This window comes from Melanaphis sacchari, unplaced genomic scaffold, assembly GCF_002803265.2.
Source record: "Melanaphis sacchari strain LSU unplaced genomic scaffold, SCAv2.0 Contig21_pilon_pilon, whole genome shotgun sequence".
In the NCBI taxonomy this organism is placed as follows: domain Eukaryota; kingdom Metazoa; phylum Arthropoda; class Insecta; order Hemiptera; family Aphididae; genus Melanaphis; species Melanaphis sacchari.
The window spans coordinates 47,314-60,891 of record NW_020271096.1 but is presented as its reverse complement, the minus strand read 5'-3'; the positions used below and the strand labels follow the sequence as shown (position 1 = coordinate 60,891).

At 25.9% G+C, this 13,578-nt stretch overlaps 1 protein-coding gene across 7 annotated transcripts in view; it reads left to right on the top strand.

The window, feature by feature from the left end:
• The window catches only part of LOC112594037 (organic cation transporter protein-like), a 54,181-nt gene extending 46,953 nt beyond the window's left edge, over positions 1-7,228 (top strand). For all 7 annotated transcript variants that reach the window (XM_025338633.1, XM_025338636.1, XM_025338634.1 and 4 more), the window contains 11 exons: positions 2,725-2,999; positions 3,603-3,770; positions 3,836-3,939; positions 4,716-4,870; positions 4,936-5,104; positions 5,161-5,290; positions 5,782-5,971; positions 6,204-6,332; positions 6,403-6,587; positions 6,654-6,787; positions 6,881-7,228. In XM_025338633.1, coding sequence (XP_025194418.1) covers positions 2,725-2,999; positions 3,603-3,770; positions 3,836-3,939; positions 4,716-4,870; positions 4,936-5,104; positions 5,161-5,290; positions 5,782-5,971; positions 6,204-6,332; positions 6,403-6,587; positions 6,654-6,787; positions 6,881-6,959 — 1,718 coding nt within the window. In that variant the 3' untranslated portion in view covers positions 6,960-7,228. The remainder of the gene's footprint in view (positions 1-2,724; positions 3,000-3,602; positions 3,771-3,835; positions 3,940-4,715; positions 4,871-4,935; positions 5,105-5,160; positions 5,291-5,781; positions 5,972-6,203; positions 6,333-6,402; positions 6,588-6,653; positions 6,788-6,880) is intronic.
• Positions 7,229-13,578: the final 6,350 nt, after the last annotated feature.

Below are 13,578 nucleotides of genomic sequence, written 5' to 3'. Positions count from 1 at the left end.
TATGTAATTGGATAAAAAATGTACATATAAGACCATAATTCATAATATACTTATTATATAATTATATCTTCTTTATTTTTTTGATGATATATTTTGTTTTAGAATTTTATTGTGCTTGGGTAGTTTCAGCCGCTTTGTGATGTTTTCACAATTTTTAACAGATATACGCTTCAGCGATCAACTGTAGCTCATATAGGGGGCCCCAAATGGTAATATTTCTTAATGACTTTAATAGGTTGAAAAATAACTACATTTTATTGTTTTAAAAATGTGCCATTGTGTATAGTATAATATTATAATATGTACCTATATTTAAAATTATATTAAAAAAAAAAAAAAAAAATTACATGATAATTTACTGAGAAATTGAGTTAACTTACCTGATACGTTAAATAGATTACCTTGTTGGTGCACGTATCTATTACCTTTAGATAATTACTTACTTTTAGACAATTTTTACTACGTAATAACACGAAAAATCACCAAACTAGTGGTATTGTTTACGCCGATTATACATAAAAAATGCGCTCATTACGTTATAGATAAGACGTTATCTGTAGTATTGCTAAATTTATACGTTGGCATATTTTTAGTATTTACAAAAATTATTTATAAACTGCGTGTTTTTAGATTACGCTTGATATTTTTGACACAAAATTTAAAATTGTCTTAAGATTGGATCAATTAATTTTTATATTTGTCTGAAATTGGAGTAGACTTGCATAGTATATCTATGCTTAAGCACCCAAACACGTCTCATATTACAGTTATTATTTAAAACTATTATCTTTTTAAAGTTTATTTGTTTCAACTGACTTCTTAATTTAAACTCGCACTGACTTATTACATTTTCTTTAAATCTATAGCTACAAGTAAAAATAAATAAATAATCGACGATTATTCATTTATATAACACTATTTCATATTTGATTTAAATTATAAAATAACTTTATGAAAAAAACGATTGATACTTGGATGAACTATTAGCAAAAGCAATGGTTACCTACGTTAAGGTACATCATCAACTTTAAACATATTTATCGTATTTAAATTTGGTAAACAATCGACTACGTCGATATCATAAATAGGCACCTGTGTGACCACCGCAATGAACATCAAATCAATAGGTAGGTACACCAATATTGTGTACGAAAACTCTGTCGGTATATTATTATTATTATCAATATAACACAATAATATATTATTATATATTACCAACCGGGATACGAGCGTGATAATTTTTATAATTTTCATTCGCGTCTGAGCACCACCAGCGCATATATTATATTGTGTACCTGTACAGTGTACCTACCTACCTGTACGCAGGAATCACAGCACAGACGGATTGTCGTGGCCTGCATCTATTTAGCGATGTACGCGTCGGTAAACGGATTTGTTTGATGGGTTTAGCATTCGAACGCAATATATGGAGGTCGACAGAGATGTAATCAATTTATAATAATATTACGTATGCAGCATGCACGATATACCCGCGTACTTCGATAGATCCGACGTATGGGTATATAATGTTCGCCATAATATACCTACGACCGTTGGCCAACATCCTTGGCATGGCGATAATAATGTGCACAACTATTATAATATGTATATTATGTATATATAATATATAAATATAATACTATATTACGATAAACATACAACGCCGCGTCAACGAGCCTTTCTCTGGAGAATCGTTTATCCATTCACGATTCGCCAAGACAATGACAGGCCGAGTGTCCAATAATCACAGTTCAACCCCACCCCGCTATACTCTTCACTCTATGGGTGACTTAACGAATAAAATATAGGTTTATCGTTTTTCTGTGGCAGACACTCTTTTTACTGTTCAATCGAATTTTAATACTGCTATGAGATTAGAGGAGTCACCTGCAGCAGTTATAACATATTATTTTCATACTTCTATTGTTACGGGTGACGGATTATGATTTTTTGTAATATTTTATAACTACACTGTCTGGCCAGTGGCCGCTGCGCGCACAACGAGTTCTAACCATTAACCGTATACCACATTGTCAGCGGAAGTAAGTTCGCAATACGTTCCGTTTCCTATGGCTATGCATTCGCCGAAGGCCCCCTCTCTCGATTGTCAATGTATAACGATTTTCCACTCGCACACTCGGTGGCAATCCTATACCGTTCAAGGACCATTAATAATGATATAGTTTCCGGTTGTTAATTAATAAATGCGGTTGGAAATGCGATCGAAGTAACGTAAAAACATATACATGATATATTGTATTATATTATAATCCAGATCGTTTGTTATTCGATGTGGCAAGCTACACTAATATTATTATTTATTACCATTGAATTTTTTTCCAAACACAACGTACAGTTTTAGAGCTTTAGAGTTTTAAATGAATAACCACATTCAAAGTCGAATGAAAATGTACTAGTTTTAAGTCACGAATTATTCAATTATCAACTTTGGTATTTTGAATGGAATATGATTCATTATATTATGCTATTCATTTTAAACTCTAGTTGAAAAATAATATAATGTTTTATATTCTTTTTGGAACCCGCTTCTTTTATGTTTTGGTATCCGATTGTAGGTTCTTGGAATTTATTTGAATATTATAGAAGTTATAATAGAAAAAAATAATATTTATTGAAAACATTAAAACATAGTTTAAGAAAAATAAAATACTTAAATATTCGTGTTCTTAAATTATAAATTTATATTTATTTGTTATTTTTCAGGTAATGTTGGTGTTTTTAAAGATGACAAACGAACGGAGAAGACACATGAAGACCCAGTTTCTATGGCCATCGGCGAATTTGGCCGATGGCAAGCTGTGCTTACATTAATTTTGTCCTTGTTAAATTTGCCTTGTACGTGGCACATATTCGTATTAACATTCCAGGGGGCAGAAACGGACTTCTGGTGTACACCGCCGTCGGGTGTACTGAACCGGATTTCCGTAGATCAATGGAAAAATTTAAGTAGTGTCATTTCAGAATCACTGACAACCAATGTGAGTTATAAAAAATTTTAAAATCAAGAAAATTATAATTTTGAAACTATCAATTTCTAAATTAAACTCATTTTTTTAAATTTATTTTTCTAATAATAACGTAATACAGTGAAAAATGATACAATGTTTATAGAAAAACAAATGTAAATAGTGTATCACTTTAAAATTTAAAATAATAAATATTTTTTTGATAAAATTACACATTTAGTTTTCGAAAAGTTTAATATTGAGCTTTAGTTGATACTATTTTATTTTAGCGAGAAAGTTGAAATAGTAATGTTTATAGTTTTAAGATCCTTGACTGTGATGGTCATTGAAATAAAATCATAAAATACATAAAGTGATTATAATAAAAAATCCCATACAAGGTGTCAATTTTATGACCAATAAATGTGTTGTTATTTTATTTGTCAATATTGTTTTCAGTTATTAGATAATTTAAAATAGTGAAAAAAAGTTTTTTTTTTTTTTAATTATTGAGATTAATATTTTAATTATAAATAATATAAGCTACCTAAAATAATATTATATGTGAAGGTGAACTTTGATAAAATGTTTTTATTAGTTTAAAGATTACTAAACATATTTTTATTTTATACATAGGTTTCAGTATACGATCCTTGTCATTATCGTGATATAAATTATGGCAGTTTACCTAGTAATTATACTTTTAAAGAATTACTTCAAATAAAACCAGAACAATATGAGATGAAAGCATGTTCTTCGTGGCAGTTCAATACTACTGAATTCGGCGATACAATCACTTCTGAAGTAATTTTTTTTATAATTAAAAAATAAATGAAAATTTTTAATTTATTTGATATTCGGATTTACAGTGGAACTTAGTTTGTGACCGAAAAGAATTAAAAAACTTTGCTGAGATGATGTTCTTGATGGGTGTTGCTTTTGGAGGTTTCTTCTCCGGACTCGTGTCTGACAGGTAAGTCAAATTTTGACAACTTTAAAACATTAACAAGCGAATAAATATTCATAATATGATAATCTTTTTACAAAAAGGTATACACTTTTAAACAGATTACGAAAATTATTTGACAAACAGTAAAATCTTATTATTAAACACTGGTAATGAAGTTTGCTAAAATATGTATATATTATAAAGTCTATATCTATACTGTTTATAATATAAAGCTTGATTATGCGAAATGTGTAGTGTAATAAAATTTTGTTTAATTCGTTCATTTAATGTTTGTTTATACTGTAGTAATATTATTATTTAATTAAAGGTAAAATATAATGCGCTATTGTAGATATTAACAGTTTACTAGCGTATACCTATCTACCTACATACATAACGATATAAATAAATAGAAATGACCAACATAATAAAGAAAAGTTCAAAACATTCTATCATTTTCTCTATTTTTTTTTTTTCATTTCCTTTTCTTTTCAACCATTATATAATTTAATATCTTTATTATCTGTTCCGGAGTTTGTAAAATTCGTTTAAACATCACGTATATCCGAGTACGTAGGAATTATTGTTAATACTCGTAATTGTTGAAAATATAAATTAGATTTCTGGTAAATTCATTATATACATGTTTATTTCCTCTCTTAAAAGATTTAAAGGGGATCATTTATTGAAAGAATATTGTGGTAAACTGATAAATTGGTTTAAAATAATTGAATTTAATTTTAAAAAAATTGCATGATTCATTTGTATAATGATTAATTAATATTATTTTATACTTATAGATTTGGTAGAAAGAAGACATTGATGGCTTCTTTGATTATGCAGTTGGCTCTTGGTATTTTAGTAGCTATTTGTCCTTGGTTCGAATTTTATTTGGTACTGAGATTTATTTTGGGATTTGTTTGTGTGAGCATCGTCTTTAGTGGTTTTGTGTTGTGTAAGTATTTCACACATAGTATTGTTTAATGATGTTGTCTTGATCATGGTTTTTATTAATTATAGGCATGGAATTGGTCGGTGGTAAATGGTTGACAATTGCTGGAGTTCTTTATTTGCTCCCAGTTCCGATGAGCTATATTATAATTTCCGGAATTGCATACATATGCAGAGGATGGAGGTTACTGCAGTGGTGTGTTACGTTACCCGCTGTATTTTTCTTGGTTTTGCATTGGTAAGATATTAGATAGAAATATGACGAAAACATTTTTTATTCTTACTGATTATTAGGTTCGTTCCCGAATCACCGAGATGGTTATTAGCCATGGGCAAAGTAGAAGAGACCATGGAAGTTTTGCAAAAGGCCTCTAAAATCAATAAACACCCCTTACCAGCGAATATGGATAAAATTCTTAAACAAGTAAGTAAAAATTAAAACTACATTTCAACTCCTTGTTTCATTTTTCGGGGTGGAATTCATAAGTTAAATACTATGTACTTTAATTGCATGTATATTTTACGAGTATATGTAATATTATGTTTAGTAGAAGTGTGAAATGTTTACACCGTATTTAATGTTTATGTTATTAGTACTTGTCTTGGTCACAGTAAAATTGTTCAAATTTTATGTCATGAGTAATGTGATTATCTTGAAACAGGTCATCTTAATAATATAGGTGGTATATTTATGACTTCATGGGATTTTTAAAGAATCGGTGTGTAATTTGGAGGCCAAACTCAAGTTCTTTGATTCATTTATTATTAGTATTTGTAATTGATTAGTTAAAAATAAATAATATAGGTTTAAAAATTACTAATTTTTATTTTAAAATTGTTCGTTTACTATAAATATAGTTAGCTTATATTTGTTAAATATATTGTTTCTATAATTATTTGTTTACTTTGTTTCAGAGTATCAACAAATTCGAAATTAATGGTAAACCTAAAGTACGAGTTTCAGATTTATTTCGTTCCAAAAATATTAGAAAAATTTCACTTGTTTTATACATACTTTGGTTCAGTCTTTACTTAGTATACTACGGTCTTGTACTTAATCTGTCTAATATTGGAGGAAATATATACGTAAATACTATAGTCTCAGGTAATTTTCATGATAAAATAATATTTTTTTTTTTTTTATCTTTTAAATTTAAAAATAACAAGTTATTCATCTAAATATATTTATGAATTATAATTTATATAAGCAATTCCGTTAATAAAGTAATAAAGTATATACTTATTTAAATATTTGATAACGAATTCGAACGAAATAAAATAGTTATGTTTAAAGATATTATTCTTATATTATTGTTCAATATTGAATTTGAATTTAGGTTTGGTCGAAATTCCATCAATATTGATTAGTGTGGTAATATTGCTTAAAATGGGTCGAAGGATTCCATTGTGCCTTACCATGGTAGCCGGAGGAATTGCGTGTTTGTTAACTACGATTCTACCACCTGGTATTTATATTTATTTTTCTAAATTATATTTGATACACATATTCTTAAAATATTTTATTATGATAACTAGATACGGATGAGTTGATATCGCTATCATTGGTGATGGCTGGAAAATTTTCCGTATCATCATCAAACGTTATTATGCCTCTCTACACAGCTGAATTGTTTCCAACTGTTATAAGAAATTTAGGCGTAGGAACTTCAAATATACCAGCTGGAATTGCTCTTATTATGGTGCCTTACCTTTGGAATTTAGTAAGTCTAGTAAATATTTTTCTTAATATATTATCGTATAATTATTTGATTTACCATCCATTACAGTCTTCGTTCGGAAAAGTTTTACCATTATTAGTATTGGGAACAGTCAGCGTCATTGGTGGATTGTCTGTGCTTATGTTACCAGAAACAGGCAATTATCTTTCTGATACATTAGAAGAAGTAGAAGATTGTATTAGGTAAGCTAAAAAAAAAAAAAAAAAATTAATAAGTAGTATTTTGTAATTTTTTGAGATATTTTATCATATTTATGTATTCATGTTTTATTTTAGCTCATCAAATAATTCACAAAAAAAATATATCGATACAATAAGTAGTAATGTACAAAGTTTACCATCCGAGAAAGAATAATACCTTCATAGTGCATATTAGACGGTTAATTATTGTTTATTCATTTGTCTTCCTAAACTTTTTATTACGTTTTATAAGTATTTTAAAAACATATTTTTATTCATTTTACATACTTCTGTGATAATTATCTACAATTATTGTTGGCTAATAAGTCAACGAAAGAACTACACCGATAAATTATATTATGTTAATATACGTAGCTTTTTTTAAAAAATAAATTGAATTAAGGTGAGTTTTTGTGAATAACTGGACTGACTTTTTCAATTTTTTTTTATAAATTATTACCTATGGATAATATAATATATATTGTTAGACATACTTGTTATTTAAATTTAGTATTATTCTTATTTTAATTAAATATTTTAAAATGTATATATTTAAATGATTAATATTATATATGTATTATGTATATTTTATATTAATAGGAAAACAATATTAACATTAATCATAATATTTAAGATAAATAACATGTTGTTATTATGATTTTGTTAACCTTAAAGTAAGTGAAAAGTAATTACTAGATTGTATTGATTAAAAAAAAATGTATTATATAAACTTAAAATATGATATTGGAATAATTGACCAAGACTTAATATAAATATATTTAAATATTGCTAATTGTATTTTATTTTCTTGAAATGTCTTGTATATGAGTTAAATATTGCGTTTTAATTTCAGCATTAAAGCGCGCGTTAAATAGTTAGTTAGATTTTAATTTTAGACGTTTAACCAAATGTTACCAAGTATTTATTACAAAAAATAAGATTCTTACTACACAATTACAAAAAAACTGAGTCATTATTGGATATCTAATAATTTAATAGGCTGTTTCTTGATATTTGAGTATATTTAATTTCGACCTACGAGACTTAAGTACGTATAAATGTTATCAGTGAAACAAAGCTTATTTAAACTTCGATAGTTTGATAAATATAAGTTAAATCTTGTTGAAAGTTGTTCGAAAGATTAAAAGAGTACAAAACGAAAAACCTAAACACGTTTTTAAAATTTGTATTGCATAATTCGATCGATTAGTATGTTGAAATGTAAATAGATCTTTTTAATAGGAAAAATTTTCTGTTTGAAATCCACTTAAGTTTCTTTTTATCTCGTACATTTATTACTTTTTACTAGTTTGAAAACAAGTAATTTATTAAATTGGCTTCAATTATATATATATTAAATTTCTGATGAAATATTTAATAAAAAAAATGTCTAGAAAATACCTCGGTAACTATAGTCATTGCTTATTATAAAAATATAAAATTTTTAAAGCACTATATTATATTAATTCTATTTTAACACGTTTAGATTAATATTTGAAATTTGTTTTCATTAGTTTATGGATTTGTGTGTATTTTGCCTAGTAGGTTTTCTGCTTTGGACATAAATACTTCGAAAATATTGAATAAATGTTAAATTTTATTTCAAATTCTTGTCTCCTGGTAATTGGTGTGCACTGAAGTTATGTATTACATCAAATAGTTTTTAGTGTATGTATCTATTAAAGTACTAACATTAACCTAATTAAACTTTTGTAAATTTATTAAAATATACTCTAAAATTCAGATATTAATCAAGTATGATTTTTCAACAGTGTGTTAATCAGAGAAATACAGAAACATATAGAGAATATATAAATACCTTAGTAGTGCTCAAAAGAGGTACTCAAGGTGCAGTTTTGAAGTCACTAATAATATTCACTACCTATCCGTTATTATTTAGCGTGTTCTATAAACATCATTTAATCTTGAAAACAAAAAGTCAAAGTTATTACCCTAGTGTAAACTTAAGTGGCTATTAAGAATACGATATATAGGACATTTTTATTTTGGTTTTATGGCCTTTTATAGTGAAGCTCTTTAAGAGGGTCTGTTGTCAAATTGCTGAGAATACCGTATTATTTACTGCTGCTGGGACAGAAAGAAAAATAAAACCGACTCCCCCCTCTTTCCACATCGCAGTCTGACAAGCCTAAATAAAAAAGTACTCTCACTGGACTTGCAGAAACGTATGATTAAAAATAACATTTCATTCTCGTACAAATCAAATTTAGATGAAAGCAAGTTAAAATACCAACATTATATATGATTAAATTCTGTATGTTATTATGTTATTTCAAGAGTTGAATACATTATAGATGTTTATAAAATTAATTCAGTATTTTATATGTTTACTATATTCTAATAAAATTTAAAATTTGGCTATAAATTTTTATAAATTATTCTGTAGGCTTATATTTTTAAAGCCTACTAAAGACTCCAAGTTCAACTACAAACACATTACAACAAGTAATTAATATATAGTGTACAATCATATTAAACAATACGATTAAGTAAACTAGTATATATATATTATCAAGCTCATTCATTTAATTACATTATGCACTGAGTACAACATACAATAATTAAAATGCCAATAGGGTACGGGATCGAATGTTTCTAATTTATTTCATTTCACTTAGCATAAGACTGTATAGTCATGTATTTTGTTTTATATTTTTATATAAAACAAATTAATGAATAATCACATTAAAAAACGTTTCGAATGGAGACTATTTTAATATAATAGGGTAAGCACATAATAGAATGCTTTTAAACTTAAATTTTCTTATAGAGTTTAACATGAAAATATATTGTTATTTGTTAGGTACGTCTTTGTAATTTTAAATTTATTTCTGATTAATAAACAGTACTTATTTCAACTTAAAGACTATAGGATTGTTATCTTTTTAATTTCTAACAATTTATCAATTTTATTTTATGAGAGTGCTCATAAATATTTTTAATTTTCTTTTGTTCTTATAATTTACTGGAAGTTTAAAAAAATGAATGCCATAAAGTGCACTGAAATCAATCTAAATTATTAGTATTTATATTATGAAATATAAAATTTCCTTATTCTATATTTATAATTAAAACGACAACATCTATTAAATTAGTTTAAATATCAATTATTATTATTTTCATGTTTTCCAATAATAAATTAAAATAATGGTATACGTATGTTTGTTTATTAATTAATATGCGATATTATAAGACTAGTGCGACTAAATGCTTTTTTGGTCGAATCTCACTAGCAAATTTTGTTTAAAAATTCGAATGAAAATATATGTTTTTAAACCTTATCTCGACCAGAAATATAAATTGCTTCTCATGTATACAAGCAATGCACTACCTCAATGAACAAGTGGGGTACAGTGAAGTGTGTTCAGTACCCATCTCATGTTGCTAAATTATGCAATGAAACGTGGATTGGAAAATCCGTGGTAAAACACTGTCAAAACTGTTTTGAATATTTTATGCGATTTCTATTTTATTTTTTCACCCTACCGCTTTTCTTTCTAGCAACTGAAAGAGAAGTGTATCATGGAGCCGTTCATTTTTGTTATTTCATGAAGGGCGACAACACGTGCTCGAGAACGACGAGTTTACAAAAAAAGTACCTACTACTCGGGAGGTGAATGTTTAATGTGGAGAAATGTACCACGTCGCAATGCCAAACCTTCTACTAGAACTACCATGTCTTCTCTTTTACCCTCCCCTTTTATCGTTCACATAAAAATGTCCTTGGCTAAACCTACATCAAAACTTTCGACTATGCACGTGTATAAACTCGACAGCCGACGTTTCTCATGGCGTGATAAAAAAAATAAAAAAATATTCTCTACTTTATTGTCTGCATTACAGGTCATAGACTTAACTTATGAAGGATTTAAAATTTAATGAGCTTCATCTGAAAATATCTTATATAAATTGAATTCAGTAGGTACACTAAGTAATAACCATACTGTAATATTCGTAACTTATTATTTTACTTAATATTGATCGACTTTTTAATTTATATTCAAGGGTTATATATATATAATTAATAATTATTTAAATACAAAATGAAACAGTAAAAATATTAGTTAATATTAATAATTTATCCGAAAAATTAATTGCTCAATAGTTATACAAGTAAAGTGAATATAGAGTGGTAGGGAAACATTTTAGCCCGGAAAAAGCCTTTTGATTATATTCTACTCTTCAAAATATAAATATTAGGGTTATGTAGTCAATTATTTTTGAAATATAAGATTATTAAGATGATGTATTTTTAAAGTGTTAAAATATATTTTTCACTTCATGTTTGAAAATATAAAAGGAAATAAATCAGAAATTAATAATTGGTTTTAAGTACAACGATGAAAAGATGAACTAATCTTTTAGGATTATTATAAAATAATTAATATTGTTTATATCAAAAAGTATTAGTTTCAAACACTAGTCTTAAGAAAATAAATTTAAAAACACTTGTTATAGTATGAGACTAACTTGTTTAATATATTGTCTTAATTTTACTTATAAAATTAACTGTAATCAATCAAATCGTAGCATAACTTTGTAAGTTTCGTTTAATTTGGTTTATCTTCTATTATGTTCAGTTGTAATACAATCAGCAACAGCCTAGGTAGAAGTACAACAGGAGTTAGTGAATGATTAACTTCTGAGTTTGTGAACTTAAGATAATCCAACTTTTAATTGTTATGAGAGAAAAGCCATGTTCGCTAGTTTATAAATCATAATAATCAATTATATTCATGTTACTTGCATATAATAGTAAAGAGTTAATTAACTTACCTAATATTACTATGATGAAATTTAAATATGGATGTACCTAAAACAAAAACGGTATTAAATTTATAAATATTTTTTATATAACTGCAGATTTTACATTATTTATATACTTTATATTTTTTTGGAAAACTTTCATTGACAGAATGGATGTTTTAAAAGTTTTAAGTAGCTCAAATGGATGTTTTAAAAGTTCTAAGTAAATCGATCTATCAAATAAAAATCAAGTTTTGTTAATTAGCGTTTTAAAAAATGTAATTTATTATTTTTTATCAGGCAAAAGAAAAATCTTTAGAGATTTGTCTGAAGTTATATGACTATTGTAACTATCGTATTATATGCATTAAATTAATTAAATTATTTGAAATTTTAATGTAAAATTTAACTTAATAATACAATAATATTGTATATACTATGAGTGTAAGCTTAAAATATAGTCAAGTTACATTTTTGTAAAATTAATAATATTATTATAAATAAGTTAAAGCACATTGTATTTATATCAATTTACAAATAATAATTTTTAAGTTACAAGTTAAGTTGCTTATTTTTTTTTTTTGTTCTGAAAATTAAAAAAAAAATATATCATGTTAAATTAAAATTAATGTAATATTGCTTAGAATTTTATTGTGGATTATATACTTATAGCTTAACTTTCTTATCAGAACTTTAAGATAGTGTATAGAGATTTTATGTAACATACGTATCATATTTGGTGATTTTGTGGGATCGCAAAAGGTTTCACAAACAGTTTTTGATGTTTAACGAAACGAGAGAGCTTATAGTTATTTTTTTCTTACTTTAGAGATAAAAAAATCTTGTTATAAAAACACTGTTATTTAAGATTATTATTGGTCCCTTGGAAGTCTTTTAAAATAGCGTCCATAAGTTGAGAAGTTAATGGAAGAAATGAATCCACAGAAATAATCAAATAAACTAGGTAAACATTTTTTTTTTCAATTCAATTAATTTAATAGTACATTTAAGATTTAGCTATAGACTTCAGTTGCTATAAAATAAATATAAAATTAATTAATACATAATAATTAATTATGCGTTACTTTTTTATTTTTATTTTCTTATAAATAACATAAAATATAATATAATGGAAATACGTATTGGTATCATTATACTGTAATGTGATAAGATACAGGCCGTTTATTTCGACTTTTTAATTTATTTGAATATAAAAGCTCTACTGTTCTAATTTTTATATATTTTTTAATTTCAATAAATTTCAAAAATTAATTGAGATAAAAATAAAATTGTGTAAGTAGCCAATATCATAAACGTATAAAAACAAATTGAATATACTATTTTATTAGTGTATCATTAACTTGGTTGGTACGATTATTGAAAATATACATTTTTTCAAAAAAATTATTTTATATTTTGTACTTTATATCCTTGTACACTTAAAATTACATTTCTATGTGTATTGGTGATTGGTTCATATGCGTGAGGAATCATATTGGTTGACATAATATGGTGGTATGATACCATCTTAATACATTACATCACCATACGTTATTAAAATATTGCCTATATATTGAAACCTTAAAAGTTTATTGGTATTTAGCCTGTTAATATACAATTTAATAATTATTGTCTTATAGCAAAATATCATAAAAAACTTAAATATATTTAAATAATAACATTCAAATTTGTGTCAGAAACAATGATTGTATTGAAAAAACACTATAATAATATATTATACAAAAATAAGTTAAATATAATATGACTATTTTCACGTAAATACATATTACACATTTTAAAACTGTCATTATTAACTTAATTAGGTAATACAATTTATAATATACAGATACATTTTAGATTGTTGTAAAGTATTAAATAACATAAACATCATAATCAAATGAAAAAAGAGCCTGTTCAAAGGTTGACATTCGAAACAGTCGCGGTAACACTAAAGTTCAATACGAGTTTTATTCGTTGTTGTCAACCAGCACTGCAGAAGATGGAAGATCTATAATACATTGTATGTT